General features: G+C 42.9%; 1 protein-coding gene across 2 annotated transcripts in view; it reads left to right on the top strand.

Annotated features, from left to right (window-relative positions):
- Positions 1-16,670, top strand: part of adamts9 (ADAM metallopeptidase with thrombospondin type 1 motif, 9) — a 45,861-nt gene extending 29,191 nt beyond the window's left edge. The window contains exons 29-40 of one of the 2 annotated variants that reach the window (XM_076751217.1): positions 2,486-2,656; positions 4,690-4,866; positions 7,821-7,991; positions 8,181-8,375; positions 9,079-9,208; positions 9,593-9,687; positions 10,134-10,228; positions 10,442-10,575; positions 11,021-11,112; positions 11,760-11,864; positions 13,006-13,111; positions 14,300-16,670. In XM_076751217.1, coding sequence (XP_076607332.1) covers positions 2,486-2,656; positions 4,690-4,866; positions 7,821-7,991; positions 8,181-8,375; positions 9,079-9,208; positions 9,593-9,687; positions 10,134-10,228; positions 10,442-10,575; positions 11,021-11,112; positions 11,760-11,864; positions 13,006-13,098 — 1,458 coding nt within the window. In that variant the 3' untranslated portion in view covers positions 13,099-13,111; positions 14,300-16,670. Of the gene's footprint in view, positions 1-2,485; positions 2,657-4,689; positions 4,867-7,820; positions 7,992-8,180; positions 8,376-9,078; positions 9,209-9,592; positions 9,688-10,133; positions 10,229-10,441; positions 10,576-11,020; positions 11,113-11,759; positions 11,865-13,005; positions 13,130-14,299 lie in introns of both variants that reach the window. The other variant, XM_076751224.1, reaches the window with a different exon arrangement.
- Positions 16,671-22,825: the final 6,155 nt, after the last annotated feature.

Below are 22,825 nucleotides of genomic sequence, written 5' to 3'. Positions count from 1 at the left end.
AGTACCAGCCTCTAACAACATTCACTACGCCAATAGCCTGGCTGCTCGCAACACTGTGGTCCTATATTAAAAGGTTTCACTCAAGATTACCAATTCCAGCCTTATGGTAATTGCAGTGTTTGTGGATAAGGAAGTGTCCAATCTTATTTGGTGTTTCACCTTTGACTAAAAGTTTGAAAAAGAGGGGCCTGACAAATAGCTTATAAAGCAGTCCCCCCCACCAGCCTATTCAACAGGCTGTTTTTCCTGAATGAAAAGGCACAAATCACTGAGCAATATCCTTGTTATTTTATGTGGTCAGGGCCTCTGCTGACCTCTTTGAGCGACCATGCTTTTACCGTCTGCGTCAGGAGTTCAAAGCTCTTTCCGTCAAGGTAAATCTGTGTCCGGTGTGACAATGCCTCAGTATACCTTCCACTCCATTTACTGTGTTCATTCACTCTTAATGCCCGCCCGGCTTTCTCTGGAGCGCCTGGTGACGCGTGTTTGGCTATAAAGTTGCCAGCGCCCTTTGCCCCTTTCTTTCAGGCCCCTCTTCTCTGGTCTAATGTGGGTTGATGACAGTGTACCAATGTGGGGGCCAGTGACAGTGACTCGAATGAGGGGGGCCATCAGCAAGACAATGCAGTGGTGTATTGGTGGGTCAAGGGTTACGTTTGATCTGGGGAGGGGCCCCTTCCCGGTTCGTCCCATCAGCACAGACAGACTTCTGGAAAATCGCTGTGATCCTGGGGGCGGTGGGGGGGTGGAAGGGTGACATGGAGTTGAATGGAATTCCCAAAAGTGCTGCTGACTGAAAAGTGGTGTATTGGGAGGGGGGGTTGATTTCACATAGTGTTGACCAGTGCTGTGCTTAGAAGTCAGTTCAAACTGATCAGACTGGTCATTGTTTGAATTCCACGCATGCAGTTACGGTAACTGGACTGCACTCTCTATAGGTCCGCTCTACCTTAATGGATTACAGTTTGCCTCTCGTTCACACACACACAGAGCTGCCATGCAAGGTGCAGGCCCGCCCATCGGGAGCAGCTTTGTCCAGTGTCTTGACCATGGAACTACCAACCGATTATTGATCATTAGACACCCTCCTCCTGCAAATAAAACTGATGTGAATGAACTTGTTTATATAGTGTATTTATTATCTGACAAAGTAGGAAACGTTGGGTTCAACCGTGTATGAGCTGTGATGTTTGTATTGGTGAACAGCTCTGGATAATTACAGAACCCCTCAGAACTTGTGGGCAAAGTTAATGAACCCTGCATGTGGGGGTGCATGTACTGATAAAACACATGGTGTTTTAATGTGACCCAATTTGCACTGGTTCTCAAGGCATTCTGAGGGCATTTCAGCACAGCGCAACAGCGGGACAGCCCTTGTAAAAATGTACATAAAACTTTTGTGGAATGATTGAACAGAACAGTCTGGAGGACTGAAGGATTGTGGATGCTGTGCTTTCAGGATTTGTACCCTTACTGGAAAGCCCAGTTTCCCCACTTACTCTCCACAGTGCATCTAAAACAAGTGTGTTACCGTATATTGTGTTCAATAACATTTAAAATACGATCTCTGTTGTTAGTCAGTGGTCAGTCTTCTCCTTTATGCTACAACAAAGTGTCATTTATATTAATAAGGAATCACAATATCTGCACAAGAATCACACAATATCAATATGACTCATTTTCTTTATTTCTTGGCACAAGTCAAAAAAATCTTTTTTCTGTCGTTACTGATGAATAAATGACTAATTTCAGTAAATCTAGTGCATTGCAGGTCAAAGTGGGATGTGAGTGTTGAGTGGATTTAAAAAGGAGAATAAGCATTTTATTAGCCCCTCCTTTCATGAGCCCTCCTACCCTTCCTCCCCTCTGAATGAGGTGAGAGGTCACGGCATGTTCCTGTCTAGTACAGTCCCTTGCTGGTCAGGACAGCAGCACACGCTGGGCCGCGTACTCGTTCAACTCCGAGCCTGTCGCTTCCCATCCATCCTCACATGCAACGCCCCCTTTGATTATCCGAGCACAGTCCAGCCCCTCTCCACTCCCTCCTCTGTGTGTGTGTGTGTGTGTGTGTGTGTGTGTGTGTGTGTGTGTGTGCGTCTGCCTGCCTGTCACACCGAGTTAGACTGCCAGTAACTTGGTGAACCCGGAGGTGAAACAAACTGCTGCCGGGGTGATCGGGCACGCTCTGCCATTGGACAAGCTGCCCACGTGGAACTGTCTCACATCGCTTTTTTTCTTTTTTTGAGTCAAAAAAACATCCACAAAACGATCGACATCGACCTGTTCAATAAATGCTTGTTTTAATTATTATACCTGTGTTCTCATCTATATCACGCAGATTAAATTAAGCCTGACATTCATCAAAATATGTGCACTCCCCGAAATATCCCTTCATCTGAGTTTCACTTCTTTTGAGTCCATACAGTTTTAACACAAAACATACCTTTTGATTTCAATTCACCTCCTTTCCTTTGTTATCTTGCAGTGCTCTGCTGCCTGTGGAAGAGGAGTCAAGTCCCGTAAGGTCAGCTGCGTGACTGGGTCTGGCCGTCCCGTCCCGGAGGAAAACTGTCAGTCTCTGTCCCCCAAACCCAGCAAGCAGAGGCGCTGCCGAGGGGGACGATGCCCCAAGTGGAAGACTGGCAACTGGGGAGAGGTAGGACTCTCTGACCCTGCTATAAAACACTCCTCTTCTCTTGTTCTCACGCTGCCAGACATGTTTTTTCCCTCTTCTCACGTTAATGCTTCCCAGCTTGCTTGCAAGTATGTGCATATGTGTGAAAACATCTGCAGCTAAACCTGACCGTATTTACGCACCATGCCAGGCCACTAACTAAAGCAGGCTGCGTTTACACATCACATGGTGGTTTGCTTGGACAGGCCTGGGGCGGCTGCTAACAGGGGTTTTCAGGTGGTGTCTGCAGGGGCTGCGACCGCAGGAGGGATGTGCACCCTCTCTCTTTGATCTGAGCTTAACTGATGTTAAGTCCAGCCAGTGTAAATCTACGCCTCTCATCTCCACATTTTCTCTTCCTCTGGCCCTCACTTTGCTCTCCTCTCTGTCCCTTTTATCCTCCTTCTCTCTGTTGCGCTTTCCTCCACTGATCACTTTTTTTTCCGCTTCTTTCCTCTCTGCCTCCCCAATGGGAACCACATGTTAGGCCTCCCTTTGAATGTCCCACGAAAGAGGCTGTCCACTAACATCATCACGTCAGACACACTCACAGCGTGCACCTGGGCTGCTGGAGAGTCCCTTTACCCTCTGCCTCTCTCTCTTTTGCTCCCTCTCTTTTCTCGTGTCTTCTTTCTCTGAATTCACTTCACCGGCCGGGAGTCCAAGCACAGCCACATCTGTGCTCCATACGTCAGAGAGGATGTGCGTCTGCCTGCTCTAAACAGCTGTGGAGCAGGACACATGCCAGGAGACAATCATACTCCACACGAGGCTCTTAGTCAAGTACAGCATGGTTGCACATGGCGAAGCAGGCTGTCTAGTGGTTCACTGGCTGAACCGACATGGCAGATAATACACAGTGAAACATGAAACATTGTGTCATATATGAATGGACACATAAACATGTCTGTAACAGACTCAGTCTTAAGCTGCTGAACCTCTGGAACCCATCCAGTTATCTGATGTCACCTCAGTTTGATCATCTGGAGATGTTTTGCACTTCCTGTCCCCTTAACCTGCAAACATATGAGCAGTCATGATGGTGGTCTCCGCTTACACACGAACACAGGTAGAGAAATGCATCAGTCATACTCTTCGTCATAACATGCCCCCAAAAACTGCATAAATGATCTATTATTAGGAATGTATCATGCAGTTTATTAGCATTACATTAACATCAGTGCAGTGCAGGTTGTTCAGGATCGTCTGTCTGAAAGGGAAAAAGACACAAGATGCATTTTAAATATTATCTCCAAAAGCATGAATGCAACATTTTAACCTAAAAAATATAAACGATTAAATAGAGTTAATGTATTTCTTATGTCATGTCATCTAGCCTGAACATACAGCCATTCACAGGAAACGAAGCAGTCTCTCAGAAATCTGTGCTCTATCACAGCCGACAAGACGCGCTTTCATAGCTGCTGTTTGGCACAGTTTCACAAAATCATCCACTTTCCAGGCTGCAACTTGAATTTCTTCATATTCCTGTCAAAAACATCAGTTTCAATCAGTGTTATTACAAACCATACAACTTAAATCCCAACATGGAGGAAGATATGATAGATGTTTCCTTAAATGTACTCAATATTATACCAATATGCCCTATAACAGCGAGTAACAGTTGAGATGCCCCTTCCTTTAGTTAGTAAAGAAAATCAAATGAAAGAATTTACATCTGTAATATCGAATTCAATGTTGACCACATTTAGACAAATAAGAACATGATTACAGAAGTAGTCAAGAAAATCAAAGCTGAGGGGACACAAAGTGACATCTAGAAATGAATAATAACAATGAAATAAAACACAACATAAAATAATAGATAGAATTATAAATGAATATAAGGTATGTACGTAATCAAATAATGGTGTTAAAGTATACTCCCTTAAATAAATGCCGTCATTCCTCACACTACATAGCCTAATGCGCACAGGCACAATATGATTAAACTTTAACAGAGTAGTAAATGCTGATCAGACGTTTTCAAAGCTCCTACCTGTCCTGTTTGGCAGTGTTCAGCATCGTGTGGAGACGGCGTCCAGCGGCGGGAGGTGTTCTGCCAGCTGGGAGACCGACGGAGCCCGCAGGAGAGCGGCTGCTCCCAGCGCTCCAGACCGGCGTCCAGCCAGAGCTGCCGGGTCGCCGACTGCCCCTCCCGGTACCGGTGGAGGGAAGGAGAATGGCAGGCGGTAAGCCAAGGAAGCCCTGAATGAGTGCAGAAAAGCGCTGTGCAGCGAAAGTAGAAGTTTTAGCGCTGTGTGTGCGCTCAGGGCGAGGATGAATTTGCTCTGTCATATCTGAAGTATGAGCCGCTGCAGCAGACGGAGGCCAGAGGGGAGGAGAGGAGCTGCTGCGTGGCCCTGATCAGAGTCAGATGATCAGCCTGTTTTTTTTTTTCTTTCTTTCTTTTTTTTTTTTTTTTTGCCTTCCCTGCAGGCCGAACCTTCATTGTAAAATGGATAACTCAATTCTTAATGCAGATTGGCTTTTTAAAGGCAGCTGAAAAGTAAATGTAAGAAAAGTAAAGGCACACCTGTGTGACATGACTGTCGGAGCATGAATGAGCCTGCTGCAGGTTTACCTGTACAGCACATTTCATACACAGAGCTAATGACAGGCCACGTTTTCTCACTCACCTTCATCTGAGTGATGACATCCTGCATGGACACACATCACTTTCTGCTAAAGCTATTTTTTTTTTTTAATCTGCTCTTCTCACTGATCTGAGGAGGGTCGATCTCAGATGAAGAGACATTATGTTACATACAGCTATTCACCAATCAGGATTTAGCAACACAAGGCATGTATTGGGTAGTTTGTCTGCTTGTAACACCTTGGGGATGCTTTTCCACCAGCTTTTGATTGTTTGCTCATTTTGTCAATAATATTTAATGTTATTGAGAATTTCTTTTAATAGAAATTGAATATTTGGTAAGAAAAAAAAAGCAAAATAGTAAAACATGGTCTGAATGCTGTAATCTATCTATGATCTCCTCTGGGAAAGAGAGTTGTTGTTTAATATAAGACTGCAGTCATACAGAGGCTACGTTTAATGGGTGCCTCCCTGGTGAGTCTTCCATAGGCCAGAGGCTACAGATCCTCGTTGAGCTTATTAGACCAGACAGCTGCAGCAGGAGGTTCTTCACTGTGTTCAAGTGATGCTGAATCTGGGTCACTGAACAGCATGAAATGTCTTCCAGTGGTGGAATGTAACTCAGTACATTTACTCAAATACTGTACTTAAGTACAAATTTTAGGGAATTATACTTTACTTGAGTCTTTGTTTCTACTCCTTCTCCACTACATTTCAGAGGGAAATGTACTTTTTAAGTTCACTACACTTATACGACAGCTTCAGTTACTTGTTACTTTATACTTTTTTGCACAAAATGCACAAGAGTTTCTAAAATATGATGTTATGTTCTAAATTAAGCTACCCACCAGTTCATACAAATACAGCTGTTGATGAATCAATCCGTAGATTGACAGAAAAATAACTTGTCAACTGTACTGATAATTGTTTAAATTATTTATCATTTAATGGTTCCAGCTTTACAAATGTGAGGATTTGCTGCTTTTCCTTTGAACAATCTTAATTTATTTTGAATAATAATATAAATATTTTGTTAATAATTCTGCACTATAAAGTACTTTGCGAAGTACATCTCCCTGATTACAGTGAGGTGTTCGTACTTTTACTGAAGTAAAGCATCTGAATACGTCCTCCGCACCTCATGTCAGGAGAGTCTAATCAGTCTGGAGAAGTGTTTGGAGCTGAGTGCCCCAATTAGCAGCTGGAGGTAGTTACATCAGTTCAGCTGGCAGGTGTTGACTCATCTGCGTGTTTTCTACTCTGACATTGACCCCACACATCAGAGATGATGTCTTACACTAACATTTTACTTTTTTGTGTCTGTGGGCCTAACGTACATGTATTTTCTGTCCGTCAGTGTTACTAAAACACAGTGAAACTCAGGCAGGGGTTAGTTTCACTCCTGCACAGTACAGCAGCACGGCTCTCAATAGCATGTCCAAGTATTTAAGTTGTTTGACATTGTCCGACTTAGTAAGAGTGATGAAGACCAGCTGGAGTCGGCTGCATTCGTAACACTACAGTGTTTCTGACGTAAGTGGAGGCTTCTCTGAGCTCTTGTTAAAATGTTTAGTGCTTAAACTACGAGTCTCGCGTGCTTGAATGTCATAATGGTTAACTTACTATGTGGACCTGGATGTAGAAAGACGTCCAGGTCCAGGTGGTCCTATGGTCTTGAACTAAGTTCAGGTAAACATTTCATCGAAGGACACCGTTTTCCTTGCAACACACTTAAATATTATTTACAGGCTTGGAAAAGTCAAGTATATGGGCCACCCTGAATCTTTAATCAAACTATTTTAAAGGAAAAGTTGAGGGAAATACGCGTACTGGATTTCTTTAGGAGATTTGGATGGGAACATCTCACGTCTGTATGTTAGATATATATGGTTATCTTAGCTTAGCATAAACAACGTATGAAGGGGCAAACAGCTAGCTTTGCCTGTCCAACGTTTTTTTTAAAAAAGTTGTTTGTTGAATCCGCAGACAAGTAGCTCTGTTCAGAAGAGATGCAGCTTTTATATTAGATCAGCTCTAATTTGCTCACCTGTGATGTGGGAGACTGGTGTAAATGAGTCCAACACAGGTGAAGTGCTCAGGTTTTATGTCTAAATATTATGGGTGTCTGCCACTAAGAGAGCAGTTCATTTGTTAACAGCGCTAACTGTGCTGTGATATTCTTGTGTTTTGGAGGACTCTTCCAAGACGAAGACTTAAGCTTGAAGGCAGTCGATTACTGCCAGTGAATTTCGTCTCTGATCATTAATCAGGCACATTGTTGGCATGGACTGTAAACACTTTCAGGAGGTAGAAGTTGTGTGATCTCGTCTCAGGTCTTGGCCATGTCCCCAGCTCAGGTTCCTCTGCTCAACAGCAAAGTGCTCTTATCTTCTGTTTTGACATCTTTACGCTGCAGTCTTACGTGGTGCTGCTCTCAGACTGATCAGGCTCTTCATCCTCGTTTGAATATTGGAATGTTGTATGTTTCTCCACCGATACGTGATTTGCCATCTTTGTAAAAGGGCGGCCTCTGTCTTGTCTCCACCACAGTGCAGTAAGTCATGTGGAGCGGGCCACCGACGACGAGCCTTGCAGTGTGTGGACCACAACCGGCAGGAGGTCCATGAGATGTACTGTGTGAACCAGATCAGACCACCAGACATTGAGAGCTGTAACGCCCACGCCTGTGAGTTAATCTGGATCACAGGGGAATGGACCGAGGTGAGCGCCAAAGAAGCCGTCCCTCTAAAAGCGTTGAGTTGTGAATATAAAAAGTCGGCCTGCTCTGAACAGACAATACTTTACTCTTCAAAAAGACCATTCATGTGAATCACCATCTTCAAATCCAGTGGTGCGGAAATGACAGAAATCACCCATGTTTCCTGTGTGGAATACTGTACTCTCCTCCAGTGTTCAGCCAGCTGTGGCCAGGGCTACCGCCAGCGTCTGATCTCCTGCAGCGAGGTGCATGTGGAGAATGACAACTATGAGTATGGCCATCAGTCTTTGTCCAACTGCCCCGGGACGCCCCCCGAGAGCTACATGCCTTGTAATTTGGACCCGTGCCCGCCTCCACAGGAGTGGAGGGTTGGAATCTGGGGACTGGTGAGCGAGGCTGTGGTTCTAAACATTGTCCAGTCATTTATCAGTATTCTGTCAAGATGGAACAGGCATGTTTTGAGACCTTGTGGGAAAAAAAAGTGATGATGTATCAAAGACACAAACTATTTTTCAATGCTGTAAATTCGTAAACACAGTTATTACTGAACTTGGTATCAGTGTGTTTCCATCCACTTGTTTTAAGGCACATTTTAGATTTATGCATGAAAAACCAGAGCGAAAATCTGAAACAAAAACAAGCAACATCAGAGTGATGAGGAGGCTGTAACCGTCCTCAAATTAGTACATAATGTTTTCCTTATTATTTGGGTTCATTTGAGGTTTGACTGGAGCTCTTTTCATTAAGTCATCTCGTTCCTCTTCCTCTGCATTTGTTATTGCACCTGAATGGAGAATTGGCGCCACCAGTCGTTTAGCACAATGCTGTCAACTTCTAATGTTAACATGGCAGTAGTGGATGGAAACACACTTCAATTTGCTTGGGGGGGGGGGGCTCAAGTTATTAAGTACAATTAGGCCACTTTTGCCACTTCTTCACAGTATGAACATTGTACCTTTGACTTCAAGCCGTGTCACAATAGAAATGTTCACACACGCGTTTTTTTTGAAGGAGCCACTTTACTGCTGACAGACTGTCATCCACAACTTTTATTTTTCACACTGTCATGGTTCTCTTCCTCCCCTGCAGTGTTCAGTGAGCTGTGGCGATGGAGTGATGGAGAGGACGGTGCAGTGTGCGGCAGCAGATGGTCAGGAAAGCAACAGGTGTTCTCGAGACACCATGCCAGAGGCTAGAAAAGTGTGCAGGAATCCAAGCTGTGAGTACTGCGACAAAACTGCTGTTCTTTCAACAAAGGTCAAGGCTAGCAGGGTTAAATGCAGGCCAAGCGAATGCCAGCATTAGGTATGGCTTGACTTGATCCGGTCATCTCAGAGGTTTGGCCTCTAGTGAAATATTTATGATCCGAGGCAAACATCAAAGATTGACTTCCAGTCTATTTACTTCCCCACAGTAGGACGGGACTTCAAAGAGCGAGTGGCTTCTCGTTTTCTTTGATTCGATGCAGCAGTTCGCCACACTCGACTTAACTCCCGAAGTTTTTGTGTGTACGTGTGTGTTTACAGCCTAAGTGTCTGCCCTGTGTTAAATCTTTACACAATACTGTATATCGACTTATTTCTACTTCTTTTTCATCTCCAAGGCCATTTGCCTTCTAGCTGTCAAGACGTCCAGAGCGTTAACGGCCGCCTCCCAGACAGCGAACACTATCTCAATATTCAGGGAAAAGCGCTGAAGGTGAGATTATTACCTCACAATCGCACAAAACACAGTTTATGAAACCATAACAGGTTTTATTTATGAGGGGAGAGGGACAGCTGAAAAGGTCTCTCTCTCATATCTGTTCTGACTTTTCAGATGACTTAAACACTGACAGAACATTTCGCGGCAGTGTTTGTGTGACTGTGACACAATTCATCTCTGCTAGCTCGTGTTCAGCCGTACTTTTGGCCCTGAACAGCACATTTCATGACCCAAAGAGGAGGAACTTCTTTGACTGCCTTCAAAATGACACTAGCTTCTGTGTCTGTCCTTCCTTTCCTAATCTGCACTACTTCTCTTCCTTCCTGTTTTTCCTCAACTGTCCTGTCACCTCCTTCCCTTTCCTTAACCCTCGGTTTGCTACTCGTCCTCCCTCCTGTTACCTCCTCCCTTTTCCTCCTCCTCCACCTTTTTCTCCTCAGGTCTACTGTGCAGGAATGCAGACGGAGACTCCACAGGAGTACATCACCTTGACGACGGGAGAAGGGGAGAATTTTTCAGAGATCTTTGGCTTCAGGTAAACAGCTAACAGGATAAGAATGAGAACAGCCCCTTTCTTTACAGAGTCCAGCTGACTCCTGGCTGTTATTTCTCTGGAAATGAAGAAGTTCCATGCAAGTGTAAAGTTGAGCTCAGATCTCTTGTGTGTGTGTGCGTGTGTGTGTGTGTGTGTGTGTGTGTGTGTGTGTGTGTGTGTGTGTGTGTGTGTGTGTGTGCACACGCTTCCCAGGCTCAATGATCCCACACAGTGTCCAGCCAATGGCTCCAGAAGAGAGGATTGTGACTGCCGGAGAGACTACACCGCTGCCGGCATCACCACCTTCTCCAAAGTCCGCCTGGACGTCAGCAAGATGAGCATCATCAGTGAGTGGCTCACACACACACACACACACACACACACACACACACACACACACACACACACACACAGCATCCTGTGCCAGTGTAAACTCCACATTACTCTCAAATAAGAACTTCCTTTGCCATTTAATTATGTCCATGCTCACGAGGGTTAATGGGCTCAAGATGTCTTCAAGGTTCTTTTGAGTAACACACAATTACAAGCTGGAGGGGATTAAATGAAACTGCTCTAACGAGATGAAATTATACTGATATTAGGCTGACCCTAAAACATAGGCAAGATTTAGAGCAGTTAAATAGCACAAGGCTCGCTCATTATGGCAGATGTAGGCTATCCAGATGTAAGCTATCATTCTAAAGGTTCATCTGAGGTCCTGTAGCAACAGATTTCAGGATACACATTTACATATACAGTATGTAGAGCTTGTCGGTTTATCTTCTTCCTCAGCTACAGATTGGCAGTTTGCTTTCACCCGTGAAGGCAAGAATGTCCCGTTTGCTACAGCTGGAGACTGCTACAGCGCCGCACGATGTCCACAGGTGAGACCAACGACAGCTGCTCATGTTATCACAGGAGGGGAAACGACCTTTTTCACAGTAGACTGTTGAATGGTCAGAGCAGGAAAAGCACGAATGTGGCTAACAACATTAATGTTCCCTTCATTTAAGTGTCCTAGTAATCCATGCAATGAGTAAGACATACAGAAATATCCAGTTGTTATTGGTGTTATTCATTACACCTGTGCTCATACTGCTGCCCAATGACAGCTACAAATGTCTGCCATTAAACAGCTTTATTGGTATTGATTCTTTTAGAGACTGGGATCTGTGTGTGTGTGTGTGTGTGTGTGTGTGTGTGTGTGTGTGTGTTATTTTTGCAGGTTGGAGGGCCGTAATGGAAAAAAGCCTTTCAGTCTTTATTGTGTTTTAATTAGTTAGCATTAGTTATAATTAGTCATTTTGTGTAAATCTGCTGTTGCCCGTGATTCAATTTGCACTTACTCCTCTTTGAAACCCTCTGGAGGAAAATATTTGAGTTGAGTCTCCCCCCTTCCACTTCTTTCTGCTGCTCATTGTGAATCACACACTTAACAGCGTCTTTATCAGAGCACATGGTGAGGATTAGGCATGTCTAATGCATCTTTGAAAACATTTTTATCCCTCTGTCTGCCTGTGTCTTCTTTCAGGGGCGGTTCAGGATCAACCTCTCAGGAACAGGTTTTAAGGTGGTTGAGGACACCTCATGGATCTCCCAGGGCAACTATGCAGTGGCTGATATACAAAAGTCACAGGTATGGTTCACATGTCCACGTCTATAATCTGGGAAAACTCCCCAGATTACAGCAAACTTTAATGGCAGAGTCTTAAAGATTTTGAGTACACCATTTAAAAGGTGACAGTGAAATAGGTCTGAGCCCTGTCTTTGCTTTATCTGTAGTCTCTTTATTTGATTCTCTCGTCTTCTCTGTTCTGCTCTGTTACCTCTTTTGCTCCCTCCACTATTTCTCCTCTCCACATGTCCCCTTGGCTTCAGAGCTCTGAAGTGGGCATTGTCCCAAGTGAGTTCTGTATTCCCAGCTCCACATCTTTACATAAACTCACTTAGAAAGGCTCCTTATTGGGCAGCTGCTGTCTCAAGTGCACCCCCCACCCCCGCCCCCCTCTGCTTTTGAAATGGAGATCAAGCTGGAGAGTGCTTTTTGGCAAGGCGAAAACAGGACACAGTTGTGATGCCAAAAAGTGTACACAGTCTGAAATCCATAGCCGGCCGGCCCACTCTGGGTACTCCAAGCAGCTTAAATAAAGCCAGGTTGTGACAGTGGGACGAAGAGAGCGCTCCAGAGGAGATCAGACAAACCACTCACCTCACGCTGCGGCTTTCATGTCGTGGGATAGAGCTTTCGGTGTACTTGTCTGATGCAATTTCCGTTTTGTTTCTCAATGTTATACCGTTATGCTGCATGTAAATGAATGAAGTGGTGGTGATTAATTAGCTTGTACTTTCCACTTGTTGCTGAGAGTGAGTACCCAATTCATACCTGATGACAACCTGCCTGTGGGCCTCAGTCTTTGTGCGCTTTTTGAAAAGGCCAAGCTCATTTCAGAGCCACCAAAACAAACCTGTCACAGCTTCCCTTCAAAGTGATGAAAGTCTCAAACTTCTTGGAAGTAGCACAAGCAGTTCCTTCACTGTCAAGGCTTTTTTTTCTCGACAGATCCTTCAAACTAGCATCTGTTTCATGCTGACAGTTCAGATAGGTGACGGGGAAAAAGCTTCAGCGAAAGGTTTCTTACATGCAGGACGAATGAATTCAAGCTAGATGTGATCCTGACAATCTCATTATTCAGCGTCTGTTTGATTACATCTCGTGATCACTGAAGCAACAGCAGCAGAACCACACATAACTGGTGTTATTCTCCTTGTGTCCACAGGGTGGCAGCAGAGTGTCAGGAATGTGTGGAGGCTACTGTGGTAAATGCACACCATCCTCTGGCTCCAGTCTGCCTGTGACAGTGGAATACTAATACTATCGAGCAGGTGCGGGATGCTTTCTAAGTATGTCAACAATGCTTCAGTTTCAATTACAAAAGGAAATCTGTAATCTAAATAAAGACCAGAGCTCAGCCTCTCCAGCAAATCTCAAAACACGACTTGAAGCTGCTCTAACTTACAAACTGACGAGGATTGCATTATATATTTTATATTTTTATTAGATATTTAATGCTCATGCACAATGTTGTGTGCAACACGTTACAAAATAACATATGACCACCATCACCCACCATACAATGGCACAAGACAGTTTGGGCATTTATTAACTACTGTAGAAAGCTTGGTTAACATGTACATCTACTGACTAACTAAGACAATACAAGTTTAGTGTACAGGTAAGACACTAGTCGTTGCTGCCCTCTAGTGGTCAGGAGTATTAATAACTCTTACAGTGATAATGGGTACAATGTTAGACTCAGTAACAAAGACCAGGCTGCTAAGATCCAGATTTATAAAGGTTTATTGTGTATTATGGATGGAGGAGAACAGAGATGAAGGAGGAGGGTCATCTGGGATGTGGGGGGAGAAAAAAGGATGAAGGGATGAGGGGAAGGAGGGAAGGAGAGGGGTGAGGGATTAGGGAAGGAGGGATGAGTGGATGAAGGGATGGAGGGGTGAGGGAAAGAGAGATGATTGGATGAAGGAATGAGGTTAGAGGAATGAAGGGATGAGGGTATGAGAGATGAGGGGATGAAGGGATCAATGCACAGATGAAGGGAAGGAAGAATGATGGGTGAGGGTTGAAGGGATGGGGGTGGAGGGATGAAGGGGTAAGGGAATAAGGGTGAGGGATGATAGGATGGGGTCGGGTATGTCATCTTGCAGTTACTTTTGACAGAATAAACTAGAAACGATAACTTATTATTGATTTTCAGTACCTTGCAGAACAGTGCCCATAAAGGATGGTTTACACCAGTGGTGCTTGTCAGCAGAGGAATAAAAGAGGTTTATATTTTATGTCTGTGAATACGCCTGTAACTTGAATTATTGATTGGGCATTTAACTCCCAGAAACAGCATTATTTCATGTTACAAAAATATACAACTCAAATCTGCATTTCCGTTGACTGAATACGCAGCTTCACTTTGTTCTGTCTTTGCATGACTGTGCAGTTTTTAATGAATAACCGACTGACTGCTAATGTTGTCTGCATGTGTTTTTTGTATTTTTTAGCATCTATTACCAGTGATCTCAGTGCCTTTTTTTGGTCAAGACATCCCTCCTCTTTGGTGCTACAGCCCGAACCCGTCCTTCTGATGACCTCTCTAACTCCCATGTGTGTACAGTGTAAATGAATCTGCTGTAAGTACTGTACATAGCAGGATAAAAAATGTCTTATTTATTGTAATCTCCATTTATTTTTGTATTGTAATATAATTTAATGAGTTTGTTGTCAATAGCAAACACCGCACAGTTGCCATTTACCAGATTTTCGCCAGAATGTGCTTTCCAATTTGGATTTTTTACTTGGACTTTTTACCGCTGTTATTAGTCCACGGTGCGTGTCTTATGGCCATTCTGAGACCAATTCAGGAAGTTGTGTTCATTCCAGTCATGTTATTTTTGTGACCTGGTTTGACCTGTTTATGCAGTGAGGTGTCTCCAATCAGTTTGTCCTGTTTTAAATCTGTATCAGTTCAGGAAAGATTTGTGTATAAAGTGCCCAATACAGCTACAGTCCTGCTTTTCACTACATGCCACTGGCTCCTTTAGAAGACTGTTTTGGTTTGGTGAAGTGTTCAGTTTGTGAATGTATGTCCCTGTTAGATGTCCAGCAATCCTTCCACCTCTAAGCTGTGGTCAGGCTGCCTCACCTGCGTCCCTCCAGCTGTTAACTGCAGCTGTGAGTCTTTGTCTATCTGCGCTCATGAACTGAGTACATTCACATCAACTAGCAGGAATCAGGAGCAATGCAGGAAAAAAGCCAGGTGTTGCTGCCATGACAACCACATCTGCATTCCTAAAATACACCCATACTGTAATTTGAAGCAGTTTCACTGAATGTGAAAAAACACCAATTCCTTCATTCAAGTTTGCACGGCATCTAAGGTGAAACAGCTTTCTGACAGTCTGTGCTCTCTTTCGTCATTAAAGTGGAATATATGAACCTTTCTCTTATCTCTACATCAGCGTCAGCATTGTTGTAAATAGGTTTAGATTCTGAAGATCCATTCATGCTTGCGAGTAAAGCATCACGACAGCAACCTGTTTTCAGTAGGATGACGGGCAGGTAACTGTGACGCATTTGAAGAGAATAAAAATGTATTTTGTGAAGTTTTCAAAGAATGACATGCGGTTATGTCAAGAAAGGATCGGTGTGGAGGTGGAATTTACAGGCCAGACCTACGTGAGACATTTACCCACACACGAACACACTGCAGTATACACAAACACACTGGAACACATTACTGGATCATAAAGAGAAGGCTGCAGGTTAGAGGAACGGTCGTGATTATGCTGCCAGACACCAGAGAGAACCACATTCCTCCGTGCTCCTGCATATCTCTCAGGTAGCGTGCAGTGACCAGAGAGAGCCTTTAGCTTTGACAGAGCAGACAGGTTATCTTATCTGGAGCTACTTGAAAGAAAGAGTTCACCTCAGGCCAATAAAATTCCAGTAGATACTCCGGGGATATAATGCACTGGTCCGGCCCTGGAGACACCTCTCAAGCTGCTGAGCTCACAGGCCCCGCAGCGTGATTTCTGTCCAGATGCTGCCTGTAAACCGTTGCCTTATGTACCTCACATTCTTCTCTCCATCTTTGTTTTTAAGCGTCTGTCCAAACTGTACATACTGATAGGCTCTCGTTTGGAGCATTCCGACTTGTTTTTTGTGACAATATCAGGGTACTTTTTGTGTGTATGTGTATGTTTTTGTATCTCTTTACACAGTTTTATGCAGTTTTCTAAACAGACTTTTTTTCTCGCGGAAACAGGAAGAAATCAGACAGTAAAGAAGAAAACATAAATAAGAAATACTTAAATTCTTGAAGCCAGAGGTGTGTTTGGAGGGTACATACTATGTGTGCAACTGATTGATAAGCCATGTTTTGCTTTTAGCAGCCTTTCTGTATGTGGTGCTGTTTCAATGCCTTATGTGATAATGTGCACACTTCAGCCAAAGGGAATTTCTTCGTTTTGCTCTGCCATTATACAAGCAAAGACATGGAGAAGTAAACATTTTGTGTCTTACAAACTAATAAATGCACTTCTCGTTGTGAATGTCAGAATTTAGATCAGTCAGTAGAGTTCTCAGGTGTCATAAATGAAGGGATTTTTATGATATTGAAATGTATTTATCTTATTTTACACATTTGCCACATGTTTATCAGGTAACTGAAAATGTATTGTTTAACAAGTGTTATCGTATATGCTTTATTTTATATGCAAATATTTATTTTACCTTTTCTTTATGTGAATGTACATAGGCTTTGACCGTAAGTGACTATGAATTGTCATGCAGTATCTCCATAAAATGAACTGTCTGGCAACACATTTCCTGTTTTGTGAATACATTTATTTATATGTATGTCATATCTGCATAAACTGTGTAAGCAGAGTTTTGGTGCTGCCATATGAAAGCATGATCTATGTATGAGATCCGAAGGAAATAAAAAGCCTGACACATGCCGCGCTTACCTGTCTGCTTCTCTCACCAATGTATTTTTTTTAATCTAGATAGTTTGTATGGAAGCCGTGATGAAAAAAATTCCTGTAAACGACAAAATATCTAAAATAAGGACCAAGACATTATTTTGAGAAAGTTTCTCATTATAAAGACTTTTTTTAAGATCTGGGCTCCCATAATCATGCAAATACAACACGGCCTGTCGACATCCACACAGAATAGTCAGATCAATGTTGGAATCATAAATTTCTCACTCCATAGTGCGTCTGCTTCACTATGTTTACACACCTTTGACCATCACAGTCTGCCTTGTGACCTGACTGATATGTTTTATGGATCTAATCTAGTCTCTCTCTGTATGCATAGTGAATAGTGAATTATCAGGCCATCTTTCAAGCAGCCTCCTAAATAGATATATATAGATATACTTTAGTCTAAGGTACATGTATAACCATGATTGGCAGCTAGTGATGTCACAAAATCCTGCTTGTACATACATGTGTGAAACTCAGGGGCTAACTTTGAGTGAGACTTGGTGACAAATTCACATTCAAATGTAGAAATGATGAAATTGGGTGGTCACTCCCTCCTCAATATTTGTAATGACCAGTCATCAAATGCCTCCATAACCTTAAAGTTTTCAGTGTTAAACTGATTCTAAAACACAGCGTATGCTCACTGTGCGCCTCCTGCTTCATGTTGGTCACAGGTCAACCAGCATCAGTAAGCACATGTGCATTGCCAGGTGTGTCGGCATTTGGATATAAATTACAAATAGCACCTAGTACAGGCACAGCTAAACTAATTTCCCAGATCATTAACATTAACCATTAGTGCTTTGTTGGATGTTGGATAGCAGATGTTACTGAGCCAGTTCACTGACTGTCATATTCTTCTGTACTTGCACTAGTGTTACACTATGTTATGCTGTTTCCCAGTATCCTATAATTGTCAGAAGGGGCTACAGCAGCTACTGTTCAACAACCACACGCTGCAGGTTCACTTTAAAGTTAAGCTTTAGTTGTACAATGTTGTTGGCTTGAGTGCACAAATTTTAAGTACAGAATAAAATGCTACAATGCTTGACTGAAGGGCAGATTGAGTATTGTGTGCCCTGACTAATTTCCACAAGCTCACATGATTTTTTTCATGCTGTTTTGATAATCTCAGGTGAGCCGTAGCAATAGGAGCTAACACATCATCACTGATTCCTCAAACGTCTGTCAGCAGTTTGAGTACACTGCTGTTTGAGAGCGGCTGTAATACAAGGGGGATGAGCACAAGTGTGAAAAGGAAAGAGAGGGAAGGAGGCTCGCAGAGGTAGGAGCTTTCAACAGCTCCAGAGAGCTTGTCTAAACAGAAGAACGTGATTCAAAAGTAGATTAGCAAACATCCCAGGGGTCAGTTTGTAGAAAAACTCCCTCCCTGCCTTTGTCTTTCTTGCTCGCACATGAAAACAGTGAGACATCCCCTCTGTCGGTGTGGATAGATGACTGCAGCTTGTCAGCAGGTTTGCGTTACATCAGATTTTCCTGAAAAAGAGATGACAGACTTACAGGGAAATCTTTCCTAAGCAGATATGGCAAAAAGTAATCCAAAGAGCTCTGCCTCGCCGTTCATCAATAGCTGCATCACTATTGAAAGTTGCTGAATTCCTCCAAGCTGCTGAATGTTGGTTTAACATTACAAAGACGAGTGTCCTCTAGCTGTGATATCTACCCCTCACTCCAGGTTGTCAGCGACATATCTCATCAAAACAGACATTGACACTCATACTTCAAAGTCTCACATGCAAACACTGAAGTTGGAAAAACTGCTTTTCCTTTTTGTGCTCCACACACTTTCAAACTTGGTACCTTTAGATCAATGTAAAAGCAGGATTACAAACTACAAGGATGAATGTAACTGTTTCTCACTGCACTCTGTGTTGTTTGTTTGTCTTCTCATTAATCATTTTTGCATGTATTTACTCTCTTTTAACTGTACTCTTGAAAGAAAATTGAAAATGAGGGCATACCTTCAATGATTTGTCGAGATTTTAAATAATGAATGAATGAATGAATGCTTACTCTATGCACAGGTGAACCAGACCCTGAAGGATATATTCCAGTAATTTCATGTTTCCCATCACAGGAGATAATACAGTATGTCATGGTCAGCGGTGAGGAAATAATGTGATTTATTGTGCAGGTATTGATGCTGACTTTGAGGGTGAGATGGTGCACTGTGTCTACTATGATTGAAACAATGAGTGACAGTCAAGCAGAAAAGGACCTGACTTACTTTGGTTGATTTTTCAAGTTAAAAATCATTAGATGGACCTTTGCACCTTTGATGTCCATTTAATATCCATATGATGTGTGTGGTCGTGTGTTTATGTGAGTGTGTGCAGCTTGTTGAGGACTTGCATCTCTATGGAGAGCTCACAGGGACGTGTTTGACAGCAGCTATCAGCACATGCATGCAGACTGGGCAGGTGGTTGAAAGCAGACACAAAAATCCAATACTCATCATTCTTTATATTTCCATAACTACATTCAGGTGAGTACAGTATGCAGTCTTTCCATGCTAGCCTCACAGACCTTCCCACAAGGATTAGACCGGTGGCCTGAACAGCCACAGCCTTCAGCCTGCACTAGACATTCCCAGCACCTCTGAACGTCATGACCACCACCTCGCAAGCAACTGCCCATTGAAGCCAAATCAGCCCTGACAGACGTCTGCAGGTCTAAAGTTCACTGGCAAGAAATTTGAGATAATGCTAGGTAAAATGCGCGGCATTACAAATCCTGGATCAAGCTTTTATGAAGACTGTGTTCTTCCACAATGACAGCAGCAAAAAATCCCAGTTTCAGCTCACTACACTGCCACTCACTGCACGCCGCTGACTGTAAACCAAAAAAGGAGCTTTTCTTGACTTCTTCTCGCGTTGCTCCTAGGAATAGCATGCAAGCTGGTTTCAATTCTGCCAACAATTTTTAGACTCTTAACTTAAGACTTAATGAGGGGAGTTTCAAAGTTCAGAGTCCCCAGGGTCAGCTCCCCCTACCATCATTATCATCATCATTCCTTGAGGTAATCTAGGATGACTTTGAACTGAGTCTTGGTCGTAAGCCTCAGGCCCACGTGCACACACACAAATAACGTGGATGCACAGATACAGTGCGTGTTTATCCGAGGGTGGAAGGGCTGCATTTGTGTGTGACTACATGTCTGTTTTACATATATGTGAAGATTTGTGCATTTGCCCTCTATCTCTTTCTCTCTGTGTCTCACTGCCATCACTTGACTACAGACTGTTGATGTGTAACAAGAATATTTGTTTTGTTTTTTTCCTTTTATCCACTGGTTCAACTGAGTGTCTCAAGGTTACCGGTTTATCCTTGAGAAACAGGAGAGATCTCACTGTTTCTCTGACTCAGTTCAGTTCAGTGCAGAATCATTTTGTTTTGACGCAGCAACACCTGCACTGCCATGTTTATCTCACTGCAGAAAAGTAAAAGAAAATGAAAGAGCAAAGCGAAATGTTGTGCATGTGGTAGCTTTCCTAATTTTCCCTTCTTTTAAAGTCATTTTTCCTGCAGAAACATCTCATCGTCCCTTCATAAATACATAATTTTGACGTTTGGACTGTTGGTTGGGTAAAACAAGCATTGTGGAGGTGTCACTTTGGGCTCTGGGTCATTGTGACGGCATTTCTCACTAATTTCAGAATTTATACAAATCAAACAATCCATAATGAAAATAATCATTAGTTGCTGTTGTATACAAAAGAATTAAAAACAAGAAAATCATGCTTCAACATGCAGGAGTAATGATAATTACTATTACTACTGCTTGCTCACTGATTACACACCTGAGAGGTCCCTCAGATCATCAAACAAAGGGCTCCTCACACTACCAAGAATACACCTCAAAGCAACTGATGGTGCCTTCAGCTATTATGGTCTCACTCTTTGGAACTCTCTTCCTCATGAAATTCGGTCAGCTCCAACGGTGTCTTCGTTTCAAACCAAACTAAAGACTTTCTTTTTTAAACAAGCTTTTAATTAAGGTTCCCCTGTGAGAGTACTTACAGTTGATTTGCCAAAATGAGACACTGTATCTTGTTTGTCTCCTTTCAAGACGCCTTATTCTAATCTAATCTGTGTTTTTACTGTGTCAGGATCCAGTATTGTATGTGTTTTATTGTGTCCTTTGTGTTCCTGTATCATGTAAAGCACATTGAGTCTACGCCTGGCGTATGAAATGTGCTATATAATATTATTATATTATATAATATATAATATTACTTACTTACTTACTGCATAGAATTGAATAACTGCAGATGTTAAAATTTCAGCTTTTCTGAGCACTTCTGCTCCATATTGGCTTTATAGCAGCTGTTATCAATATTTTCATGTTAACAATCAACCACATGACTACATGGATGGGAAAGTGGTCGCTCATGGTGGTGATCATTATCACTATCACCAGACCCTGTAGTTCCCCTCAGCTCTGTGGAGCTTTATAGCATCTCTCAGCTCACTGTTTTAGTTTTCCAGCCTGCAACTTGACTGCTTTGGTTCACTCTCACTGCTCTCATAGGAGTGTTATTGACCACAGCAGGCAGCTGTTTTCAGCGACAAACTGAGCACAGTGAAACATTTAGCAGCTGAGGAGCCAGACTCCCCTCAAGGAGGCCAAAACAGAGCTAAAAGAGAGAGATTATTGGACTTACATCCACCAGGTGGACACAAACACTACTCCAAAAAATTATGCTGAATGTGAAAGTTGCTGTGTCCATTGGATGCGTAAACAGGCTGCTGTTTGCTGACAAGTTCTCCAACTTATAGTACGTGATAATGCTTCAGGGTTTAGGCTACAGCTTATTTCTGCTGGCTCCAAGTGGCCATAAAATCAGTGAATGCAGGTTTAACATTTGGAAATTGTAAAACACAACTGAAAGCTTTGGAGCAGCTAGTGAATGGATCTTGTGATGAGATTGTTTTGACCATGATTTAATAAGTTGTTGTGCAATGAATTCCACTCGCACACATACCTCAGCATTGCCACCTGTCCATCTGACCCTGATTATTGACTAAAACACATGACTGTGATGTCCTTGTGTAATAGGTGGAAGGTACTATAGAACCACATTTGTTCCTTGCACCCACTCAACACAATTCACTTCACAATCCAACATTAAAGCAGGAGAGTGTCTCAAAGGTCTCGACTGTCTATAGGCAGCTTTTACATCCATGCGAACTTACTGCTACTCCATTTAAAAATAGCAAGAAAAGAAAACAGGTAGCTGGATACCATCCACTGCTGTGCATGGCAACCATCCCACAGCACTGTGCATACCTGAACTTTAGAGAGGCTGACAGAGCTGCATAATGGCTATAGAGCCTATCCTTGAACAGAATGTGCGTCCAGAAATAACATAGTTTAAGCATATCTTAGTGAAGAGTGCCTGAGTCAGAGTGAGTCACACTGAGGCTCTGCTGCTGATGCTCGAAAGCCTTTTCTCTGGTGATAAAGAGCGGGCACTTTCTTGAGAGAGGCAGCGCTGTCAGGCCACCGAGAAGGAAAAAAAAATGCTCCATGGGACACAAGAGTTGAGTAGAGGTTAGAAATTGAACTTTTCTTAACAGATGTGAATTAGTAGATGGTCAGAGACGGAGAGGGAGGAGAATATTAGCATGAATGTTGAACTGTGAGAGGGAAGGAATATTCTGCTATCAAAATGTCAAGGTTGCATTATATTATGTTGTGACTCAGCAGTGGCATCAATGGTCTTGCAACTCATAAAGTCAACAATAGGAAGCTGGTTATGTTAAGAAAAGGTGTTTGAAGGAGAATCCAATCAAAACATTTATTTCCTCCATGATTACAGCCTCTGCTGTTTGCCTTGAGGTGCTGTCAGACTGGACGTCAGAGCCCATCCACACTGTCATTTTCCGCAGCATCACAGCTTTTATCGAAGTGTAATTACAGTTTGTTCCTTTATTTTAAAAGTATTCTCCAGTATTACATTGGTTGTGAGCAAACAGGGAGGAGCTGCCATCCGGAACGGCGCAGCCCCGTTC

Source organism: Chaetodon auriga, chromosome 2 (assembly GCF_051107435.1).
Source record: "Chaetodon auriga isolate fChaAug3 chromosome 2, fChaAug3.hap1, whole genome shotgun sequence".
In the NCBI taxonomy this organism is placed as follows: Eukaryota; Metazoa; Chordata; class Actinopteri; order Chaetodontiformes; family Chaetodontidae; genus Chaetodon; species Chaetodon auriga.
The sequence above is the reverse complement of the archived record's forward strand: the minus strand, read 5'-3'. Positions and strand labels throughout refer to the sequence as shown.